The sequence below is a fragment of the Balaenoptera physalus genome (assembly GCF_965194825.1).
Source record: "Balaenoptera physalus genome assembly, chromosome: Y".
Classification (NCBI taxonomy): domain Eukaryota; kingdom Metazoa; phylum Chordata; class Mammalia; order Artiodactyla; family Balaenopteridae; genus Balaenoptera; species Balaenoptera physalus.
Genome location: NC_138904.1, coordinates 7,051,254 through 7,063,608, shown reverse-complemented (window position 1 = coordinate 7,063,608; position 12,355 = coordinate 7,051,254). Strand labels below are relative to the sequence as shown.

The following is a 12,355-nucleotide window of genomic DNA, read 5'->3' as shown; positions in this document are numbered from 1 at the left end:
GTAAATTAAACATTATATATTCAGTCTCTTAAAGCTAGCGGTATTCATTAAAAGGAAAACTTTTGAAAACAAACTTATGGTTACCAAGGGGGTAACGGGGGGGAAGGGATAAATTGGGAGACTGGGATTGACGTATACACATCACCACACGTAAAATAGGTAACTAATAAGGATCTACTGTACAGCACAGGGAACTCTTCTCAATACTCTGTAATGACCTATATGGGAAAAGAATCTAAAAAAGAGTAGATATATGTGTATTATAACTGACTCACTTTGCTATACACCTGAAACTATACTATAAACTATTCACAACATTGTAAATCGACTATACTCCAATAAAAATTTAAAACAAACAAACAAAACAGAAAAGAAAATTCCTGATTTCTCTCCAGATTTCGTTTGTTAGAATGCTCTAACTCTTGTAGTAAGTAATCAAAGAAACGTGTAATGGCCCAAATACAACAGAAGCCTCTTTCTTGCTCATATACTGGTACTACTGGGAGGGTAAGCAGGCTATGGTCAGCCAGCTTCCTCCTCAGGCATTCAGGGACCCGTGCTGATGAGGCTCTGCCCTAGGACCATCTTCACTCCAGACAACCAGAAGAGGCAAGCAGGACAGGCGGTAAACGGCCTGCATCACTTCTACTTGCTTCTGATTGGGCAGAACTATGGCCTCACAGCTGCAAGGGAAGCTGGGAAGTGTAGTCCAGCAGCACGTCCAGAAGGAAAAGGAGAGGCAGGCTCCAGTGAGCAGAGAGCAAGCATCTCTACCAAGCCTGCGGGTCTGACTCCACGCCCTCAAAGAGTTTCTACTGCCAGAAAGCAAAGCAGTGAAGAAATGGAGTTTGTTGTCATGGGACACTTAACCTTCATCTTTCCTACTATTTTCACTTCCCAAACCACTTTTCAAAATCTTACTCTTCTGAACATCACATTGATCTGAAACAGCTACCTTTCATTAATATTACAAAAAGGAAAAGTCAGTATTATTCAAAAACACTTTAGGGACTTCCCTGGTGGTCCGGTGGGTAAGACTCCGCGCTCCCAATGCGGGGGCCCGGGTTCGATCCCTGGTTGGGGAACTAGATCCCACATGCACGCCGCAACTAAAAGTCCGCATGCCGCAACTGGGAGTACGCATGCCGCAACTAAAGAGCCTGCATGCTGCAACTAAAGATCCCGCATGCCACAACTAAGACCCGGTGCAGCCTAAATAAATAAATAAATAAATATATTTTTTAAAAACCAGTTTTTGGTGGAAAGGAGGAAATAATCACTTCCAGTGGGCTGTAAATAGCACAACTAATGTACTGGTGCTGAGCATAAGATGTGTATTTGAATTAAATGCTTTTCTACAAATCCAATGCTAAACAGTCAGAATAAGTACCAAAATCTCTAGGAGACACATTAAAATGTTGCCATACAAAATTCCAGCTTAAAGTCTTTCAATGATAAATTGGCAATTTCAAACACTAACATTACTTTTTTAAGAAATTTGTTCACATTACTTTTTATAGTTTTCCAAATTCTTAGTGAAGCAGGATGAAGTAGGGTAAAGGGGGGAAGGGGGAGGAGAGATGGAATTTAAATCTACTAGAGCTAGGGCTTCCCTGGTGGCGCAGTGGTTGAGAATCCGTCTGCTAATTCAGGGGACACGGCTTCGAGTCCTGGTCCGGGAAGATCCCACATGCCGCAGAGCAACAAAGCCCGTGCGCCACAACTACTGAGCCCACGAGCCACAACTACTGAAGCCCGCGTGCCTAGAGCCTGTGCTCTGCAACAAGAGAAGCCCCCATGATGAGAAGCCCGCGCACCGCAACAAAGAGTAGCCCCCGCTCTCCGCAACTAGAGAAAGCCGGCGCACAGCAACAAAGATCCAATGCAGCCAAAAATAAATAAATAAAATTTTAAAAATGTAAAAAAAAAAAAAAAAAAATCTACTAGAGCTAGCTTTCCATACTGACTCATTTCACCCCTGTGTCAATATACTGAAGTGGGAATGATTCTAGTTTGACAGTCTGAAGGATTAAGGGTGAGAAAAGGTTAAGGACAGAATGCACGATTCAGCTACATATGCAAGACGTTCTCTCCAGACTGGAACCACTGTGGTCAGAGCAGGAGGCAGAGATGACCACTGTCACGTCGCCGAGCAAAGCAGGGCTCCTCTAAACTGGCAAACCTCGCACCAACGTTCAAATCTGCCCTACACCAGAAACTTATGTTCAGTAGAGGAAAACATTACTATCTGAAGGGATGTGACCAGCCCAAAAGAAACAAGCGAAGCTATGGCCTTAAAGGAGTCCCCAGGGAAGCAGCCTGGCTAGATCACTCACCCACGTGCACCAGCCTCCAAAAAGCATTGTGGTCACCCACTCTTACATACCTGCAGACGGCAAGGACGAACTGAGCCTCCAACAGAAGCCAAACAAACACACAAAAAGCAGTGGAGCTCAGAAACGGAATCTACACAGCAAGAAGACATTTTTTAAAACCAGTTTAATATTCTCAAAGATATGAAAGAAGAACCATGAAACAGATCAGTATGGTATCAAAAAGGAACATTCGAGAACAACACTAACAAAACAAACAAACAAACAACTTTGGAAATTAAAAAAACCCAAAAGCACACATTTAAAACTCAATGGAAGGATTGGAAGATAAGGCTGTACAAAATCTCCCTAGAAGAACAAAAATAGAGAGAAAAGAAAAATAAGACAGAAAAAATAATAGTCCAAAGGACTAAGAAACAGAAAGTTTTGGGACCTCCCTGGTGGTGCAGTGGTCAAGAATCCGTCTGCCAATGCAGGGGACACGGGTTCGAGCCCTGGTCCGGGAAGATTCCACATCCCGCGGAGCGACTAAGTCCGTGCGCCACAACTACTGAGCCTGCGCTCTAGACCCCGCGAGCCACAACTACTGAGCCCACGTGCCACAGCTACTGAAGGCCACATGCCTAGGCCCCATGCTCCACAACAAGAGAAGCCACTGCAATGAGAAGCCCGCGCACCGCAACAAAGAGTAGCCCCTGCTCGCCGCAACTAGAGAAAAGCCCGCATGCAGCAACGAAGACCCAACGCAGCCAAAAATAAAAATAAATTAATTAAATTAAAAAAAAAAAAGAAACAGAAAGCTCTGTTGTCTCCCCAGCAATACTGTACACCGGCGGAGATCAGAACACCACCTGCAAAGAAAGTGCCGAGGGAAAACCGTCTCCAACTCAGACTTCCACACCCAACAATCCATTTACTGTCAAGGTAAAATAATGACATTCTCAGACAGAGAAGGTCTCAAAAGACGACCCCCTGTGTGTCTGAATATAGTAAAAGATTTTTTGCACCTGGGGAAGATGCAGCGGATGAATCAACGATATGCACATAGAAAATTAGGCAAAGAAACAAAGCCTATTCTTACCCTTGGTGATTATGAAAACTTGTGCAGGAGAAATAATCATAGTTTGTACCACCAGGCTCAGCAGTGTTGGCAATGGCATTCAAAATAACATACACACCGAAAACTGCTAACCAAGTGGTTCTCAAAGGGGGCAATTTATTTTTTTATTTTTTTGCAAATGCTATAACATTTTATTCTGTCAATTATGAGATGAAAAACAAATTTTAAAAATAAATTTTGTCTTTAAATAACTTTTTCTACATATTTGCAGGAGGCTTTACCATTTATTTTTATTTTTTTATATTCATGTTAATTTTTTTTTCTAACATCCTCATTGGAGTACAATTGCTCCACAATGGTGTGTCAGCCCCTGCTGTACAACAAAGCGAATCAGCCACCGGCATACACACATCCCCACATCTCCTCCCTCTTGCGTCTCCCTCCCACCCTCCCTATCCCACCCCTCCAGGTGGTCACAAAGCACCGAGCTGATCTCCCCGCGCCACGCGGCCGCCCCCCACCAGCCATCTTCCCCATCCATTCATCTGTCGATGGACACCCAGGATGCCCCCAGGTCCTGGTCACCGCAAAGAGCGCCGCAATGAACACCGTGGCACATGACTCTCCCCCGAACCATGGTCGTCTCAGCGCACAGGGGTATTTTTTGTTTTAATTTTATTTTTTTTATTGAAGTAGAGTTGATTTACAACGTGTGCCAATCTCTGCTGTACAGCAAACTGACCCAGTTCTACGCATAGAGACGTTCTTTTTTTTAATATTCTTTTCCATTATTGCTTACCACAAGATACTGAATACAGTTCCCTGTGCTCTACAGCAGGACCTTGTTGTGTGTCCATCCTACATATAATAGTTTTCATCTGCTCACCCCAAACTCCCAGTTCAAAGGGGGCGACCTTTGTCCCCCAGTGGACATCTGGCAACGTCTGGAGACGTTTCTGACCATCTCAGCTACAGGAGATGGAGGAGTCTGTACTGGCTTCTAGCGGGTGGAGGTCAGGGATTATGCTCGCCATCCCACAGGGCACAGGACGGCCCCCCGCGGCAAAGAACTATTCGGCCCCAAACGTCAGCGGTGCTAAGGTTGAAAAAACCCTCTTCTAACCAAAATTATTATGTAGTTACATTGGGAGTATGGGGGCTCAAGGTATGTGTCTGGGTAGTTGGTGTGGAAAAAAAGACTACATCCCAAGCTTCCACAGTGGGAAGTCCACAGTCATCCCGAAACGGAACAATGAAAGTAGCAGCCACATAGAATACAGGCAAATGCCCAAAGAAATCAGCTAAAAAGTTTCAATAGCTTCTCTAGGGACGAGGAAATGACATGGGGAGCTGCTGGTATGATAACAAGCCCTGCAGAACTATTTGCTTATTTCAACAGCGCAAGAGCCACTTTGATAAAAATAAAAACAAAACTCAAAAAGATACACTAACATTTTGTGTCTTTCCTCCCTTGAATAAGTACAAGGTTGCCTTTAGAGCCCACACAATCTACCCTGCCTGGGTTCTTGTTGGCCTTCACAATTTGCCTTTGATCTGAAAGTCTTGGTCACCTTTGGCCAAAAGGAAGACAATCGCAACCCTTCCCAGGCCGTGTAGAGCACTGTTCTTCCAGATCCATCCAACAGAGGCTGCAGACATTGCCTCCAACTTCATACCCAGGAGATTTTAGAAAAACAGCCCAGGTTAAAAAAAAAAAAAAAAAAAAGTTACTTCTGCTTTGCAATTCAGAACATCCTGGCTTTTCAGAACAACCTTATTTGTTCGAACCTAAAATAAAGTTAGTCCAATTATTTTTTAACCATAGCCTACCGTCGTCCTTCTACTAAGATAAGTTCCCCCGAAGACAGGCCTTAACATTCACACTGGTGAAGGAAGCAGGCTCCACCTACCACAGGGCCATGCAAATATCCACTCCAGCAAGGTAACAGGAGAACAGTTCTTCCAGAATACACCCTCCCTCTGTTGAACACTGGCAAGGTTTTAAAAAGACCAAAAGAGCAATATGCAACCCTGAGGGCTTTCAAAACCCTTCGTGTGGGTGGAAATTGCAGCTTGGAAGAGTGCGGCTTGCATAATTTCTCATCAAAGGATGGCCCCCATGCCTGACTGCAGTGCATGAAAAGTAAAAGAGGTAAGACTGAATAAAAAGTCTGTTCAGCCTTTAAGTCCCTAAATTATCTCATTGACTGTTTACACTGCGCCCAGTGTACAAGAAGAAAAGCTCCCCAGAGCCCCGAAGAAATCCTCAAATCCAGGTTTATCTGCATGCTGACACAAAACAACTTTGGCAAGAGGACAGCTCCAAAATGCCTTCCAAATAGAAAAGCCAGCCCTTTCCAAGCTGGGAGCCCAGTTTCTTTGGCCGAGAAATAGAAAGGTGAATTAAGAAATCCCAGCTCGTTAGGACAAGGTGAAAACGACTATTTTTATGAGCCTTTCATTCTCATTCTCTTCTACATTTAGCTCTCGGGCAAACTTGTTTTCTTCTTTTCAAAAGATGAATGTTAGGACATGTTATGAAGCACTCATAACTGAACCCAGGAAAGGCAAAATCCACCACGATGCAGAAGTGTGATGCACAGCTTAAGTTTATAGCTTTTCACACTGTGGAAGCCTCTGGATTTATAGATGTGAGTCCTGCTGAATTAATTTCTAGGAGAGGAAAGAACCCCCCACCCAGTGCACCTCAAAGCTCCAGCACCAGAGCTCGGGATGGGACTTGGGTCTCTCTACCAGACTTCCCACCCCTGCACCCAAAACACCTCCGCAGGACCAGGGCTAAGAACTAACAGGACCCAGCTAGGCACAGGCTGGGACAAGGGAATAAAGATATATCTGAATGCCAGCTGGCAAGGCAGGTCTTGCCTTTCCACCAACTGGAAAGGTGTTTCAGCACAGGAAAGAAAACTCACCCTTCTTTTTTTTTTTTTTTAAACCGTACTATTAATTTTTAAATACAAATGAGTCTCTGGCATTACACTCCTCCCAACAATCATTCAACTGCAGCTGGCCTCAAAGACGCTGGGATCTCACAGTGCCCAGGAGTTGCCTCGGCCATAACAGTACCCACAGCACCTGGGTCTGCCGAGGAGGGGTGCCCAGCCCTCACCCACCCACCATTTATTTCTCGCCCTGGGAAGTGGCAGTGGTCCCTAGATGGGTGCTGACGTGGGATTGTGCTTCAACACCGACATCGAGCAAAACCCGGAGAGGCTGAGATCCGTCGGTTCCCGATCCACAGCTGAATTCAACAGACCCCCCCCCCTTTTTCACAGCCTTCAGTGGTAACTGATAAAGAACTTGGCTCTTGGGGGCAAATATAAGGACGTGCAGACAACAACTTGTCCTGACCAGGGTTGCCAGGTCACCAACGACCGTGACTCAGCACAGCCCATGAAACGGAGCCCCTTTCAGACCACCGCAGAAGGTACCTCCCACCCCCAACCAACAGCTAGTCTCTGCCCCAAGCCTCCGCCATCAGGAGCTCTAACGGCTGACACAGGACATTTGCCACCTGGGTGTGTGGGCCAACCCCCCAAAAATGTGCCCTTGCTTCCCCTCCACCCCGCCTTCAGCATGCAAACCAAGAAGGACATTTAAGGGCACGGTCTGGCATACAGTGAAACGCCGAACGGTCCGAAGGCTCCTGAGAGGGTGCGTCAGGCTGGGCACCCCAAGCCCCGGCTCTCCCGCACCACCCCCCAGGACGGCCCTGGTCCCCAAAGGCAACCTGAAAATCAACAGGTTCCCAAAGGAGCCACCCGTGGGACCAGGCCAGGCCCAAATTACTGTCTTCTTTGGAGCTCCTGGCTAAGGCTCTGGCATTCTTGGCGGGAAGGGGTGAGGAGGACGTAAGAAATGGTGAAAAGGAGGGGCAGGGGCTTCATTCCTTCCCCGGTTAACAAACATTCCTGAGGCCGAAGGGGGCTCTGCTGACACCCAGCTGGCCCACTTAAGGCTTCCTAACGAATCCCCAAGGGCCCTTCTGGAATTCTAGGCCCTCCAGTGACACGTTAGAAATCAGGCCCTACCCACCCCCATGGAACTTTTACACTTGCTGAGCTGATGGGGAAAGAAAGTGCCACGCAGACAGCAGGGCCACGTACAACATCGCACCTACTTACACAGCTCCTGAGAGGTCCCGCATCGAAGCACAGTCTCGGAAACACTAACAAGTCAAAGTCTTTGGAGTTTCCTAAGGCAGGGACATTATTTCTGCTCCCTCTCCGACAGCAGTGTGAAAAACTGGGGTTTTGTGTATCTTCCAGCCCTGGTAATACGTCAAGCTACAAGTCAGTGTCAATGTAACGAATGGTTACAAATCTGGTTGCCACCTTGCTGGGGGACTTTATGTGTGCACTTTGAATTCCAAGAATGCCACTCCCGGGAAGTCAGTATCCCTTTAACTTCAAACCCGACCCAGAGAAAAGGCAGCCCTCACCGAGCAGCCCCGCCGAATGCCCATGAAACACAGCACTCGGGAGTTCCTGCTTCCATTTCCTTTTTCCAGATACAAAAATGCAGATGAAGCAAGTATTTGTTTGAGTTTTACTGTGTAAATAAAGCCTATTATCAGGGCCAGCGCTTAGGAAGAAAACAGCCTTCCCCGCCAAAGCTAGCCATGCCAGGGGCCTCCGAGTATCTTCAAAAAGAAGAATTAAGCACAAGCGTTCAAAGCTAAAATCCTTTCAAAGCAAAAGTGATATACAGTTACTCTAGCGAGGGTGATTTGTGCCCAGGAGACATCTGGCAATGTCTGCAGACTTTTCTGGTTGTTACACCTGGGGGGTGGTGCCAGTGGGCAAAGTCCAGGGCTGCTGCTAGACACCCTACAATGCATAGGACAGCGCCACCGCCCCCAGCAAAGAAACATCCAGCCCAGAACATCGGTAGTGCCAAGGTTGAAAAAGCCTCACAGGATGTGACAAAGTTACTGACTGTGGCATCGCAAGTGATGCCAGACAAGAGCGGATGGCACCAAGTGGAGAGAAAGCAGAGACATGCAGGGTCAGGATGTGGTCCTGAGGACCCTTCTCAGGGCTCGCCAGCTTTGTGACCTCGGGCACACCACTGAGCCCTCCTTGGCCTTAGCTGTTTCACCTACAAAATGGGCTAATGAAACGCCATCAAGGGGCTTCCCTGGTGGCGCAGTGCTTAAGAATCCGCCTGCCAAGGCAGGGCTCACGGGTTCGAGCCCTGGTCCAGGAAGATCCCGCATGCCGCGGGGCAACCGGGCCTGTGCACCGCAACTACTGAGCCTGCGCTCTAGAGCCCGCGAGCCACAACTGCTGAGCCCGCGAGCCACAACTACTGAGCCCACGCGCCACAACTGCTGAACCCACGAGCCACAACTGCTGAGCCCACGAGCCACAACTGCTGAGCCCACGAGCCACAACTGCTGAGCCCACGAGCCACAACTGCTGAGCCCACGAGCCACAACTACTGAAGCCCAGGCGCCTAGAGCCCGTGCTCCGCAACAAGAGAAGCCACTGCGATGAGAGGCCCGCGCACCGCAATGAAGAGTAACCCCCGCGCGCCGCAACTAGAGAAAGCCCGTGGGCAGCAACGAACACCCAACGCAGCCATCAATCAATCAATCAATCACTCAATCAATTAAAATAAAATAAAAAACTCCATCAGGAGATCAGGGAGTGAACCAGCCTTGTTCTTGGCACCACTTCCAGTTCTAAGACGTACACTCCTATGAGGCTTTCAACTGAGACACTCAACATCATAAACAGAGTGTGTCCTCTTACACTGGATCAAGCTTCTTCCAAATCAGATTCTGTTAGAAATGAGCTGTATAATATCCCAGGGCTCTAATATGTAACTATTTAATTACAAGGTTTCTTAAATGCAAAAAAAAAACTATTAGAAGGCCTATTATTTAATGAGCCCTAGACAGTTTTCAGTAGCTACTGGGAAAAGAAGATTCAAAGCTTGGATTAATCTAAATTCTGGAGGTGGGACAAATTTCCCCAGTCTCCATCACAACAGTCTATTTCCATTTTTTAAGTGATTATAATGGACACGCTTTCCTTTATCCTTCTGTAATAATGTGACAGTAAATTACCAGCTGTTGGATTGTAAGCAAGCATCAGTGATGACTTAATCCAGGAGAAAAGACAAGTAGGTGAAATACTGCCACCACCATGCAATACAATGTGTGGTTAAGGAATATATACATGCATGTGTGAGCACACGTGTGTGCATGTGTACACAAGTGTGCGTGGAAATTTGTCACAGATGTCCCAAACTGTCCTGAATCCTCTCCATCCTAAGCAAAGAAACCACAAATCTCCAGTCACAGTAAAGCACCTATAAAAACCAAGCAGCAGTTTAAGGGAGGGACATATTAGCATCTCAGATGAGACTCATAAGCAGTTTTATTTCTGCAAAATCCTGAAGCACGATCTGGAAAGGCAGGGCGTGTACACCGCTACCAGCCTAGCCCCCTCCCCCCCACCCACACACCTTAGCAACTACCGTGACAGCCAACCCAGGGGCCATATCAATCAGGAGCAGACTGCCTGCCTCCTGTGCCCTGAATAGGCCCTGGTGTGTGTCCATGGGTTTTACTGCCCACCTCCTTCAGTTTCTACAACAGGGTCCTCTTGCACAGGGAGAAGAGAAACCACTATGAATGCACGGGGTTTTTTAGAACTTGAGGTACAGAGAAAGGAGGAGGTCCCCTTCTCCAGCTTCCGGTAAAACAACTGAATTTTAGAGTTTAAGTCCAGCTTTCTTACACTGCATAAGCCCAAAAAGCAACATGTCATCTTAAATAATGTTTTACGGCTTACTCCACCTGCTGTAAAGACACGTCCGAGGAAGACAGGTTGAATCGCGCGCGCGCGCGTATTCTTTTTTAAAAGAATCCCTATAAATGATAAAAGTCTGAGTAATTTACCTGATACCTTTTTAACTTTTACCATCAGAAATGCCCGGTAAAACTTTTATTATTGAAAAGGCACAGGCTACTATGCCTTAATGCATGTATATGCAGGAAATGCCTGTCCTGCACAACGTGTACACTCTATGCCTGCTCCGCCACATACATTTTTCCAAAGAATCCAATTCATTAATGGGTTGCACATGGGTGAAACTTATAACAACAATGACAGCCTCTTTCCCCGGTTCCACATAAATTCAGTGCACGTCTCCCCTCAAAGTTTCTAGTTTTATAAATATAAAAATGAGCGAAAATAAAGATCAGAGAAGTTTAGTGTCTCATTTACTATCCAGACAACAAAGCCACACCGCCTCCCAAATTCAATCCGGTGGGGTGGGTTAGGAGTCACTTTAGTTCTTCCTGCTGTGGTGAAGCAGCAAAGCAGAGAAAACCAGTAAGTCACCTTCAAACGCTACTAGGAGCCAAGAATTTTTGCATTTTAAAGGGAACTTTGTCCCCAGGAATGGCGCGGCCCAGACCTTCCCAGAGAAACTGACCAATAGACACTTTTAACCAGAAGAAAACAGGACGACTGGTTTGCTGTTTGTGTGCTTTTACAGCTTTATACAGGTTCGGCTGGTAAGTTTCAAGATGGGTTTTCTGTTTTGAGACAAGAGAATTCAAAGTTCTAAAGTAACCCCTACACACACACACACACACACACACACACACACACACACACACACATTAGAAACTTATTTTGGGGGCTCAAATCCCACTTTTATAAAGGACGCTGAAAAGTTTCAATTTGTTTTTGCAGGTATCCAGAGCGTCGTGGGTCTAGGGCTGGAAGCGAAAGTCAATAAATATTGATGGGCTTTTGGGAATCGAGAAGCTAGGCTGGCGGCAGCTGCTAGTCTGGGCTTCCTAGCGATAACGGGTGCAGGTCCAAGGGGTGCAGAAACAAGGACCCAGACAGGCAAACACAGGTGGGGACGTCTCTGTGCACCCCCGGCACGTGGGAATGTCCCTCCCCGACCTCTGGGTAGGCCCACAGGTGCAGGCCGGCGCAGGCGAGGCCGGGAGTGACAGGGGACCCTGCCAGGCCCTTTCCCGGAGGGGGAGGGGAGGGGACCCGGAACAGGAGCCATTGAAACTGCGCGGCGCTGGGAGCCAGCAGGACCGGGAAACAACGCAGAGGGGTCAAGGTGGCGCCCGGACCACACACCTATGCGAGTCCTACTACCCACGTCCTCGCAGGTGACCCAGGCGGACGCGCGTCCCGGTCCCGGGGGCGCGAACCGGACACCCCCTCCAGCGCTCCTACCCCCCGACGAGTCCCTCGGCCCCAGGCCACCTCCCGCCTGTCACCGTGCGTGTCCCGCGCCCTCCGTACCTTCGTGATTACCAGCGGCTCGCCGTGCTCGCGGCCGCCCTTCAGGGTGAAGCCCCAAGGGGCGCCGCCGCTCAGCTGCACCTCCACTAGGCGCCCGCCATCGGCCGCCCGCGCCTCGGCCTCTGCCAGGCGCTCTGGCCGCGCGCGGGGCTCTGCGCCCTCCATGGCGCGGGGCGCGGAGGCGGCGCGGCCGCTCAGGCCCCCAGGGCCGCCCGACCTGCGCCCATGCACTCCGGGGAGCCCCGGCCGGCCGAGGGCGAGGGAGGCTCGCGGCGCCCCCGCCGCCGCCGGCCACTGGCAAACTTGCGCTGCAACTTGGGAGGAAAGTACCGGCCCCGGACAGGGAGGGAGCCGGGAGGACGCGCGGCGCGGCGCGGCGCGGCGCGCGGGGGAGGGCGGGCCCCGGAGGGGGCGGGCCCGCGGGGAGGGGGCGGGGAGCGGCGGGGTCCGGCGCGCGCTCGGGCTCCCGTCAGTTGCCCGGAGGGTGGGGGGAAGAGGTGCGCCGTCCGGGACCCCCGCGGCCGCCGGCGGTGGGGGGGCGGGGAGAGGCGCGGGGATCGGTGGCGCGCGTGCCCGGGGCTCCCCAAGTCGCCCCGAGGCTGGGAGCGCGCTCAGGACCTCGCTCCGCCAGCCGAGTGCTGTGGGCCGGGGCC

At 49.3% G+C, this 12,355-nt stretch overlaps 1 protein-coding gene across 4 annotated transcripts in view; it reads right to left on the bottom strand.

The window, feature by feature from the left end:
- Positions 1-12,106, bottom strand: part of LOC309653426 (protein Shroom2-like) — a 138,228-nt gene extending 126,122 nt beyond the window's left edge. For 2 of the 4 annotated variants that reach the window (XM_082448056.1, XM_082448057.1), the window contains exon 1: positions 11,703-12,103. In XM_082448056.1, coding sequence (XP_082304182.1) covers positions 11,703-11,867 — 165 coding nt within the window. In that variant the 5' untranslated portion in view covers positions 11,868-12,103. Of the gene's footprint in view, positions 1-11,702 lie in introns of all 4 variants that reach the window. The other 2 variants (XM_082448058.1, XM_082448059.1) reach the window with 2 other exon arrangements.
- Positions 12,107-12,355: the final 249 nt, after the last annotated feature.